This window comes from Mizuhopecten yessoensis, unplaced genomic scaffold (genome assembly GCF_002113885.1).
Source record: "Mizuhopecten yessoensis strain PY_sf001 unplaced genomic scaffold, ASM211388v2 scaffold11185, whole genome shotgun sequence".
NCBI lineage: Eukaryota > Metazoa > Mollusca > Bivalvia > Pectinida > Pectinidae > Mizuhopecten > Mizuhopecten yessoensis.
Genome location: NW_018408922.1, coordinates 778,304 through 789,529, shown reverse-complemented (window position 1 = coordinate 789,529; position 11,226 = coordinate 778,304). Strand labels below are relative to the sequence as shown.

Sequence of the window (11,226 nt, the reverse complement as noted above, 5' to 3'; positions counted from 1 at the left end):
TAAATATAAAAAGTCTCAACCGCCCTCTTTCTTTCCCTTGTGCCATTCCTGAGGAGCAGTCGTGTAAATATTTCCCTTGGCCCATTCTTGAGGAGCAATCTTGTAAATAGTCACGCTTTCCTAGTGTCTTCTTTCTGTCCTTTGGCCCTTTCTTGAGGAGCAATCGTGTAAATATTAACACGTCCCAACCGCCCTCTTTTTGTCCCTTTGTGGAACGCACCTTTCAGTGATTAATAGTGTTTTCGACCGGGTGATGTTAAATACCAAAGTTGATGAAGGGAGAGTTTGTTTGATATTTCGTCCTATTGGCAGCTATTGACGTGTATCCATGCGTGTAATGAAGGCATGTTTCTGCGTATAAGTGCTGGAGACAAAGCATGTTGATGTATTTGCCTTCTTCCGATAATGCGAATCTGTGGCCAATTTTAGAATGATTCTTCATTGTAATTCCATACCAAAGGCACCCAGCACAGTATTCTACCCGTTCACATTGTACTGAAAACGGATAAATCAGTTGTCCCTAAATGCTAAACTTTAAGCAGGGTATAATAGCTACTATTTTAAGGAATTTGGTATATGGATAATGATAATAATAATAACTCGAGGTTCTTATGTTCCGCTTTATCACAACCTAGTTCGTAGGTCGTCCCAAAGCGGTTCACAAATTATTATCCGTGGTTATATGACCTTTGCATCCAGCCAATATCTTTCTCAACTCCCTGGGGAGTATACAGCCGGTGCTGACATTTCGGCGCTCACAGCTTGCATTATACAATTCTAGCAATGCCCAACCACGTACCTATTTACAGCTGAGTAGACTGGAACAAGAGGAGTACAGTATCTTGCTCAAAGATATACCACAGTGCCTTGCCGTGACTCCAACCCGCAATCTTTCGGTCATGAGCCCGGCGTCCTACCACTAGAACATATTGCCACCACACTTAAACGAACGCTGAACAAAGGCCGAAAGGGAGGAAATAAAACAAGTTTTCATCAAGTAGAGAGAAAACATAAAGATCCTAAATGTTGCAATGGGGGCAGCAGATACATTGTTCTTTGCTACTATTACCTCAGTATTCGATTTGAAATACGCATGTTATGCTTGTACAACTCAGCATCGTCCGTCTAACAAAATCGCTTGATTCTCATGTGGCCTTGTTCTTCCGGCTATTCTACAGGCAACGCTTAAGGCTGTATTCTTTATTTCATGTGAATGAAAGTTTATCCGTTTTGAAACAATTTGTTGTGATTAAATATTGTTATAAATGTACAAGTCTAAATGGTTTTGTAAAACGTTATTGTCGATACATGTCCATCTTTTTTATCGAAGTATTTTCACTCTATTTACAAAGTATCCTATATAAAAAGACGGGCAGAAAAACTGGTCACGCAATACAGTCATTCAACGACGATGACAGGGTCAAATAAGCTGTCATTGTAGAAAAAGGATGTATTTTTTCTCGATTTCGCGGTTCATTAACGTGATCGTGAAAATATAAACCGCAGAATAATAGGACAAGCGCTTAACTGAGCCGCAATAATAAACTTCATAACCGTTATGTCGTCATGAAATAGTGCGCATGGTGTTGTGATGATTCAAGTGGATAAAGAGTAACGGTGTCTGAAAATAGTTCTATCACACATCTAATAGATTTGTTGATGATTTGTTCAACAAAATACACTTACTTGTTGTTGTTTAAAATGCTGTCATAAAGCCTAATCTTTTGACTCCTTGACACGTCATATGCCAAGTGTCCAATCTCTGTACTAAAACACCGTACAAGTTGTATTCCTTCACTTGTCTAGATCGCGAATTTAAAATTCTTGTAAAAGAAGGGTGTCTATAGGGTCCTTTTTGGGGCCCGGTAATATTCGGATTTTCACCTCCTTATTTTGTTCAAAGATGTCCTATTGTATGACATGCGGAAAAAAATGAGGTAAAACTTTTACCGAAAGTGGGTTTCTGGGGGTACCAAAAGGGGTATGGTAAATCACAAATATAGTTAGCTGTTTTCAAAATGAGCTAACAAACCAAAATAATTCCATTTCTGTTTTTTAAAACATGTATAAATAAGACAAGCATATGTAACAGAATGAAAAATGGTAGAAATTCAATCGTAACTTAAGATTGTTTATATAAAACGAAGGATTACGTCAGAGGGGTCTTTTCGGTCATTTTCAATTGAAAAGTAATTTGTTTTCTCAATAATTTCCTTTCTAATTAATATTTTGACTTGAAATTTACATTTTCACTCATTTAAGTAGACTTACATACATTGCATATTGACTACATACTTTCTTTTTGTTTTATACTGAGTTATGGCTTCTGGACACATCTCAAACCTTTGCTTTTTCAAATATCTCTCAATTTTAAGTGAATTAAAAGGTGCATGACACCCTTTATATGCTATAAGTATAATGTATCAATTGTTAGTATTGTATATTATTTATATAATATTTGCTCAACACCTGTGGCTGAAGAGGGTTCCATTGTCTGATTTGTTTTTTTACTTATCAAAGTTAAGTTAAAATGATTGATTTAATATATGAAGTTTGATTTGCTGGTAATTTTAAGTCTCTTAGCCTCAAGGAAAGTATCTGCTTTAATCGTTAAAGTTAACCGATTTCATTGTTTTATCAAAGTTTTATCTTAGTTTTTCCGCATGTCATACAATAGGACATATTTGAACAAAATAAGGAGGTGAAAATCCGAATATAACGGGGCCCAAAAAAGGGCCTTATAGACACCCTTCCTTCTAATTATCGCATCAAACTGACATTATTTGAAAAAGATGCATGTGACTGGTCATCAAACATACTATTGTATCATGGCTGTATTATTGTTAGAACATATTTAACACTACAAACTTGAATGAAGGTGAATATAATTTAATCTTAAAAGGTCAAAGTTCCTTATCTCAGATAAGATATACCAGTTTCCATGGCCATATGGTTCTGAATAATATACCGTTAAGTGATCTAAACATATTTTTAACATGCAGAAGTGTGTACAAATGATAACATCTGTTGAACAACAGCAAGGGTCTCTCAGACACTTATATCTTCATGTAAATATAGCAATAATGGAATTTCCATATCATTTTCTATAATGAAGATGCACCATCGTCGCCGTGCCGGTGGATTATGATAGGTGATCCCTTATTTGCAGGCGTGATCGGATGAACGCTCTACAAATCAAAAGGTTACATATTTATTTCAGCTATTGTCATCGAGTATTAATGTAGTTTGTTTTCATCCACGGCACAAAAATATGACTTTTCGATTATCATTTCGAAATAGAAATAGTACTATTTAAGGTAAAGCCGGACCCACCACTTTGCTACTGTGTGCATATTTCTGCAAAGACAATTTTAGTTTGTTGGCCATCTTAAACTTTTCTCAAGGGTGTTGAATAAACCAAATAGTATTACTGAATGCACAGTGGCTAATTAAACTCCCTACCTTTCAATCAAGAAAACCGTGGTTCGAGTTTTTTGCAGCAAAGATATATTTTTGTGAAATAGAAATGATGTTCCTTGTGTTTCTTTTCGTATATCACTTTTTGCTTTAGTAAAGTGGCAAGCAGCACTTCGTCAATAAAATATGTAATAATTTTAAAATCTTTCCTTTGATATATTTGAGAAATGGGTGCTTTCTTTTTGTTGTTTGAATAAGCTATACCTTCTCTTCGGTATCCGCCTCATCGTATCTATATTTAAATTCCAGACGGCATATCTTTCTACAAATAGGGAAGATGAGACGGGCTTCCACAGGGTCTCCGCGATCACCACCTATAAGTAAACAGATTAACAGTAAGTTATGCAGGAGAGCTACGATAGTCTGGCAACCTGCCCTTGTATCAAAATTGGCTGGATTAAATAATGAGACGGTTGAATTACTCAAGCACGAGCTGATCAGTAAGAAAGGTTTACCAGTAGTTTCTGGATGAACGAGTCTCCATTAGATAAGACACGCTCGTTAAGATGGACTGTGCTAATTTTGTATTTTACGCCCTATTAACAGCTTTGGTTATTTAGGACGAAACAGGTTTTGTAGGTGGAGGATAACCGGAGTACCCGTAGGCCTCGAACCCGCGACGAAGTGGTCGAAGGCTATTGATCGTAGACGGTCAGACGCCTTAACTACTCTGCCATTGCGGCCCGAATGTATTGAGTGATAAACGTAGAACTACTATCCTTTTATCTACATCCAGATATTTTTGTCTATTTTGCAGAGACGAATTACTATTACTATACGTGGTCTAACACTTCCAATCGCTTAGGGACGACATATTGCGTTTCAAACGTTTTCAATGTTTTTATTTAAAAGGTCGCAAATGTTGGTTTTGTTAAAGGGACATTTGATATACCTGGTTCCTGTTATTGAACACATTTTGGATTTTCCGAGACAACTTATTTAATAGAAAGACACCTAAATGCAAACAAGGTGAATGAAATCAAACATGTCAATATTAAGATGACGATTCGACTAAAGATTGAATGCAGCATGTTATTGGCATACAATGTACAAACAATTCTACCGAGGACATTATCTTCAATTCCAGAGATGTGCCTTACCTGTTATAACATTAAGAATTAAACATACACAGAAAAGCGTACTAACAGGTATTGTATTGTGGTAATTGTTTCAATTCCTGTTTATATTTTTTTTAAACTATGCTTGATGCATTTAAAGTTATAAAAGAAAGTTTCGTTTCTCCTGACGAGTCTTATACATACCCGTAAACAAGCTGACGATGACACCAAGGATGAGGGTCAGGAAGAATCCGATAAAACCGTACCAGGTATAGGATAAATTGTACAGGAAAAATCCTTCGTCCGAACTACAAGTTCAGTAAATAAAAAAAATAAAAAAATGAAAATTTTGAAACGCAGAGATAGAAAATGGCGCGAGGAACCTCATTTTCTAGGATCACTTGCTTTATTAAACAAATATCAGACAAAATGCTTTCTAGCTTACAGGTAAACGATTGTCTAAAAAGTGAGGTATTTAATAGTCCGGATGCTTCATTCACGATTTGTTTGAATTATATGTATATGACAAATAAGTTCGGGTCTTTGCCCCACAAATAAGATTTCCATAGACATAAATGCCATATTATATATTCAACGGGTCATGTCTATATTATTTTCAATTAACTGCAATTTTCCCTTTTGCGCCCGAGTGTCTGTACCGTAAGGGTGAGAATGCATTCCCCTTGACTACGATCATTGGCAAACCAGGTTAAAGTCCTTTCACAAGAGTTAAATTTGCAGCATGTTATAGTGACAATATCTTTCCCTTTTTGGCCTCGTCCCTCCGCCTGGGATTAACCATGCATTCGTTTCTACAATGTTGAATTGCCTTTTTTCAAGAAATGTTTATCCTTATTAAAATCAAACTACTTTTTCTCGTACTAACAGCTGTATGATGCAGTGTATTTTGGTATACTGAATCTATTACCAAATTGTATAGGAACAATCAAAGTGGTGTAACTTACGTTTATCTTTGAGGAGTAGTCGGTTCAAGACAAACCCCAATTTACCACTTTTGAATCCCACCCTTTTATCCTCAATAGCAAGATATTCCTGACTTGCCCTGTGGATGTTCTGTACCAAATGCAAAAATCCTACTGGGGAAGTACGAAATATCACTGATATAATACTTCCAAAATGCTGTTCTTTCCTTTGTAAACATGTATACACTGCATGTATTTTAACCATTGTGCTTTCAGGACACAGTCGTCACTGATGTATGTTGTATATAAATACTAAATCATAGACTCCTATTATAAATTTGAATTCCATGTATTCCGAGCCGAAATATTCACAGACTTAACTAGAATTACAAATTTTTAATCGATGGGTGGAGAGGCGAACCTGCATTTTCTATGTCAGTTGTTACCAGGCAACGCTCGAAGTCACCTGGAAATAACACCTGTTAGACGTAATTTTATTTTAACCGGGCGTATCTTATATTTACGTCCAGGTAACGTAATTTAACAAGTAAGTCATTCAAGATGCTAAGCCGACGAAAAATCTGATACCAACATTGGATTCTTCAGTTATTCGTGTGCGTTACTGTTATATACATTAAACTTGGTAAATGTGTCAGTATATTGATGATATGTATTATCAAAGGAGACAATTGAAACACAAGTCAATGTGTTAGGTATCATATATGTTGTGAAAGAGAAGATTGGCACTATGTCGAATGATTTACAATGTTGATTCTTACCTGACTTGGCTGTTTACAGACATGCTAGAGGGTCCAAATACACCGTACGGAGTTGTATTTATACTCGCATTATGATTGAACATCGATGGCTCGTTCGTTGTGACTGTGAAGTTGTTGAGAAAACATCCACTCGTACGGTTCTGGATTAACTTCACCGGTTTTGCACCATAAATTTGTGACCCTACTGCTATCCACATGTTGAACACAATAGCCGTCAAGCTGCCACTAAAGGCTCCCTAAACATAGCAAACAATCAGAATGGCTGCAATAAAATTAATTACAGAACAAACGTTTTGCACAACTTAGGCAGGTTCTAGTATCATATTCCTCATGAGATCAACCTCACTATATCTAACTATTGCTAAACGAAAACAAAACGAGGATTAACCGTGTCTTCATCATTTTGACCCATTCTAGCGGTCTAATGTTTAAATTATTAACTATTACAATTCGTTTTATTCTCGGTTTCACATTTTTATTGATAATTTTACTAACATAAACATAAACAGCAAAGATGTTGATTATTTTCTATTAACATACGTTCTGACTTCCGATTTTACTTACTATCCAGTTTGCTTTTGGTACCATTCCACCCAGGTAGAAAAGTCCGGCCAATGGTCCTCCACACGCTCCAAATACTGATAGGGCCAGCTGATGGACAATTGTAAGATTTCCTTATGCATTGTTCGTTTGTATGCTTGAATTTATATTAAGAGCGATTCCAAGTAGACACTATTTTCAATGAAAATACTAGCAGCATTACTATATAGCGCGCTTTGCTTTCGAAAGATTTATTTAAGTGTCATCTGGAGTTTATTTGCATGACGATGAAACTTTCAACAAAATATTTGATCATTAAATACATGTAAGAACTTTTTTCAAACAAATACCAAAGGCCTAGCAACAAGCCCTATGTAAAGATTTATTATAGGACACTTTGTACGCAGCGTCAATAAATAACGACAGGATTGGAATTCAGTGTCACTCATATTACAACTATCAGCTGAAGTCATATACACTGTAAAACCATACCCATAGAAGATTTTAAAATGTTCTCTCATTAAAATAGCATAACCTGAACAGTTAAGCATGACTCATCACTAAGTCAAATTATATCCCACACCGACATACCGGAAGTGTCTAGGGAGGCATCATGGGATATATAGACCAGGAAGGAAAGACAATAAAACTCCAAATTGTTGTAATGGGGGCAGCTAATCAATGAAACTATATAACTCTATATAAATCTATCATCATCTGCTTCGTATAAGATCCCATCTCATTTTCATGATATTCCTGAAAGGGAACGTTGCAAAGTATATCCTTGCGTTGAAATATGTCCAATATATCTGCGTACAAATGTTAGTTACCTGAACGATGGATCCCGACATGGAGTTGATGACAAATGCCAATCCAATGACTATCAGTCCGTACGAAAACACTGCAGCAGGGGATATGAGAGGCAACATCCATTAAGAAATGTTTGTATCTTTTGGTAATGCGACATATTATCAGGTGCTTTTCAATAATTTAGACAAACATACAACACAGGGTTTCTAAAAATGCAGACTGATGAGGATTGTGGACAACGTTTATAGTCACTATCATGATGTCATAGAGAAATTTATTGTCTTTGTTTGATACGGAGGTTGCTGATTTTGATTTTGCTAAATACTGTGCCTTGTGGTTTAGTTGCCCTACCCGAGTTTTTCGATGTGAGGACGTGACATAATTTGATATAGATTTACATGGCGTCGGTGTCGATGAAGCAATGTGGCTTACCCTTACATACACCTGGTCTTATTCTCCTTATCAATGTTTTACTCTGTTCATAGTTTGCCTTGGATTTATGGATTGTGAGTTCGAATTATGCCAATTTATGGTTTTGTTGACATTTCGTTATTCTTTTGTTTTTTTATCACGATTCGCTGATTTCAGATAAGATGCTTTTGTTCAATAAATGAACTCTAATACTTCAGTTATGTTTAACTATTTGTAATTTCCGTAATGCATTCTTTTTTCAAATGAAGTAAGATTTGTTTATCATTTATCCAAATATGAAAATAACAATGATAAACATACCTTGGCATTACAAAAACATCCGACCTCAAATCGACACGAACGAAACAAATAAAGAGGAGACACATGGTCCAAGTATGACTTACCGAATAGCTTTGCTGCAAGTGTATGTGAAATAATTGTTGTTTGTTTTAGGTATTCTCCTAGAATATCTTCGACAGTGTTGGCAGATAATGCGTTGATTCCAGATGAAAGCGTGCTGAACCAAATGAAACGAGTTCATATACTTCCTGACAAAATTTGTCTGCTAAGTGTCATGTTACTTTGTATTTGTCAGTTGTACAGGCAATAGTAAACACAAGTAAGAAACATTGTGTACCCAAGCCATAAATAATGCTAGGTTTATGACATCACCAGTGGTTTTGATTTTTGCTCATTTTGAAATGATGTCACAGTTCGAAAGTATACGACACAGATATACACCGCTGGACATTCGCATCATATAAACCGCGTTACAAAGTACTAGACGCGCATGCAACATTGATACCAGGGGTAATTAAAGAATACAGTTAGTTGTAATAGCATCTTCAATTACACGCCAAATCTGTTGACTACATAAAAATTTAAATGTGTGTATCGTTCCTTTCCATCAGGTTGACCTCATTACAGAAATTATGACTTGTAATGAAGTGTGTACACAGCTATTTATTACCTGAGTAAGTAAGTTTTTTGACGTTTAACTATTTTAAAACTGTGACTGTTTGTTGCATTGCAATTCGCAATCTAGTACAATTACCTGAGAGCGCCACTAAACAAACAACTGATGTAGATACCAGACAAACCGGGGAGTGACCGTAATACACCAAGTCATACCATTACCTGAGAGCGCCACTAAACAAACAACTGATGTAGATACCAGGCACCTGGGAGTGACCGTAATACATCAAGTCATACCATTACCTGAGAGCGCCACTTAACAAACAGCTGATGTAGATACCAGATAAACCGAGGATTGACCGTAATACATCAAGTCATACCATTACCTGAGAGCGCCACTAAACAAACAACTGATGTAGATACCAGGCACCTGGGAGGGACCGTAATACATCAAGTCATACCATTACCTGAGCGCGCCACTAAACAAACAGCTGATGTAGATACCAGCCAAACCGGGGAGTGACCGTAATACATCAAGTCATCCCATTCCCTGAGAGCGCCACTTAACAAACAGCTGATGTAGATACCAGACAAACCGGGGAGTGACCGTAATACATCAAGTCATGCCATTACCTGAGAGCGTCACTAAACAAACAGCTGATGTAGATACCAGACAAACCGGGCAGTGACCGTAATACATCAAGTCATACCATTACCTGAGAGCGCCACTAAACAAACAGCTGATGTAGATACCAGACAAACCGGGCAGTGACCGTAGTACATCAAGTCATACTATTACCTGAGAGCGCCACTAAACAAACAGCTGATGTAGATACCAGACAAACCAGGGAGTGACCGGAATACATCAAGTCATACCATTACCTGAGAGCGCCACTAAACAAACAGCTGATGTAGATACCAGATAAACCGGGCAGTGACCGTAATACATCAAGTACGAAATACGGCATCAGCTGCAAACACAAAATAGACTAAAATCAAATCCGACTGTTAAACAATTAAAAAACATACCTTTAACTTTCGTGAAACATTTTCATACAATTTCATCAAGTTCCTCAATATACGATGTTGTTAAACCAATGTTGTTAATAGTTTACATTTCTTTGCTTTGTACACATAAAATGTGCGTATAATTTATCAAAGAGTAACTTCTTGACATAACATGTCAGATGTAATTTTGTAGAAAATAAAAGATCCCAAATAAAATTATCCTCTAGTATCCAACACTGATGTGACGCAATAGGCTAACGATACTACTTTGATGCGAATATTTTATCTAAACATTATGAATGTTACCTGGTTAAAGTTGTTGAGAAATCCGGCTTGAACTGGATCACATTTCAAAGTGTTGTAATACGAGTAAAGGAGGATTCCCAAATATCCGAGTAACGAGAAGTAGGTAAAGATGATAGGCACCATCAGCCAAAATACTCTAAATAAACAGAAATAATGGAGGCAGTGACACCCATTTTGTTTAGCATCATAATTCATGTCGTCCTATTATCCTCTCTTGCCATACACTATTGCCGATTCCTGGACTCAGGTGTCATACATTGTTGTCGGTAATATGTTTCATGATCATACGATATCGTCTGTTATCAGGAGTCAGTTATCATGCTTTATGGTCAGTTATCAGGATTTAGGCGCCAAACGCTATGGTCAGTTATCAATACTCAGTTGTCATATGTTGTGATATGTTGTCAGGACTCAGCTGTCATAGTGTATGGTATGTTATCATGACTCAAATGTCATGCGCTATTGTCTGTTATCAATACTTAGATGTCATACGATAACGTCTGTGATCAGAACTCAGTTGTCATAAAATAGAGTCTGTTGTCGGGACTCAATTGTCATTATGTTATGGTCAGTTGTCAGGACTCAATTGTCATACACAGTGGTCTGTTATTAGGACTCGGATGTATCAAGTTTCATTATCTAAATGATACATCATGTTTAATATTTAACCTAACTTGCTCCCAGGTAAGTTATTTCTTTACCTTCTCGGATGAATGTTTATCGTAATATTTGTATGCCTCAGTAGCTAATAACGGTTGATATAGACTGATCCCTATCTAATCAGTTACCAAAATCATGATCCTGGTTTTAGGTTTTCGCATATGCATATTTCGCTATGCCAACAGTGTGTGTTTCTTAAAGAAATTAAATAATTTTACCAAAACTTCAGTGAAATTCAATTGATCTGATGTCATCTTGTATAGTTTATACTTGGAACAAGTGTTATAAAAATGAATGAAATGTTATAGTTATGGAATAAAAATGACAGTAACCTTCTAG

The 11,226-nt window shown here is 36.4% G+C and overlaps 2 protein-coding genes across 2 annotated transcripts in view; one reads left to right on the top strand and one right to left on the bottom strand.

Annotated features, from left to right (window-relative positions):
• The window catches only part of LOC110440589, a 170,203-nt gene that overhangs the window by 39,671 nt on the left and 119,306 nt on the right, over positions 1-11,226 (top strand). The gene's annotated exons all lie outside the window — the stretch shown is intronic.
• On the bottom strand, positions 4,696-9,663 carry LOC110440578 (sodium-coupled monocarboxylate transporter 1-like). The gene is made up of 6 exons (XM_021483723.1): positions 9,630-9,663; positions 8,403-8,515; positions 7,608-7,678; positions 6,802-6,888; positions 6,238-6,473; positions 4,696-4,843 (listed from the first exon to the last, which is right to left on the bottom strand). Exons 3-6 carry the CDS (start codon positions 7,626-7,628, stop codon positions 4,696-4,698), a joined length of 492 nt encoding a protein of 163 aa, XP_021339398.1. The 5' UTR covers positions 7,629-7,678; positions 8,403-8,515; positions 9,630-9,663.

Excerpts from the sequence above, each read along its gene's own strand:
- LOC110440578 (XM_021483723.1), bottom strand. The coding sequence starts at position 7,628 with ATGTCGGGATCCATCGTTCAG. Across the intron at positions 6,889-7,607 it reads TGTCGGGATCCATCGTTCAG|CTGGCCCTATCAGTATTTGG; the intron begins GTAACTAACATT and ends ATTGTCCATCAG. Across the intron at positions 4,844-6,237 it reads TCTGTAAACAGCCAAGTCAG|TTCGGACGAAGGATTTTTCC; the intron begins GTAAGAATCAAC and ends CTGAACTTGTAG.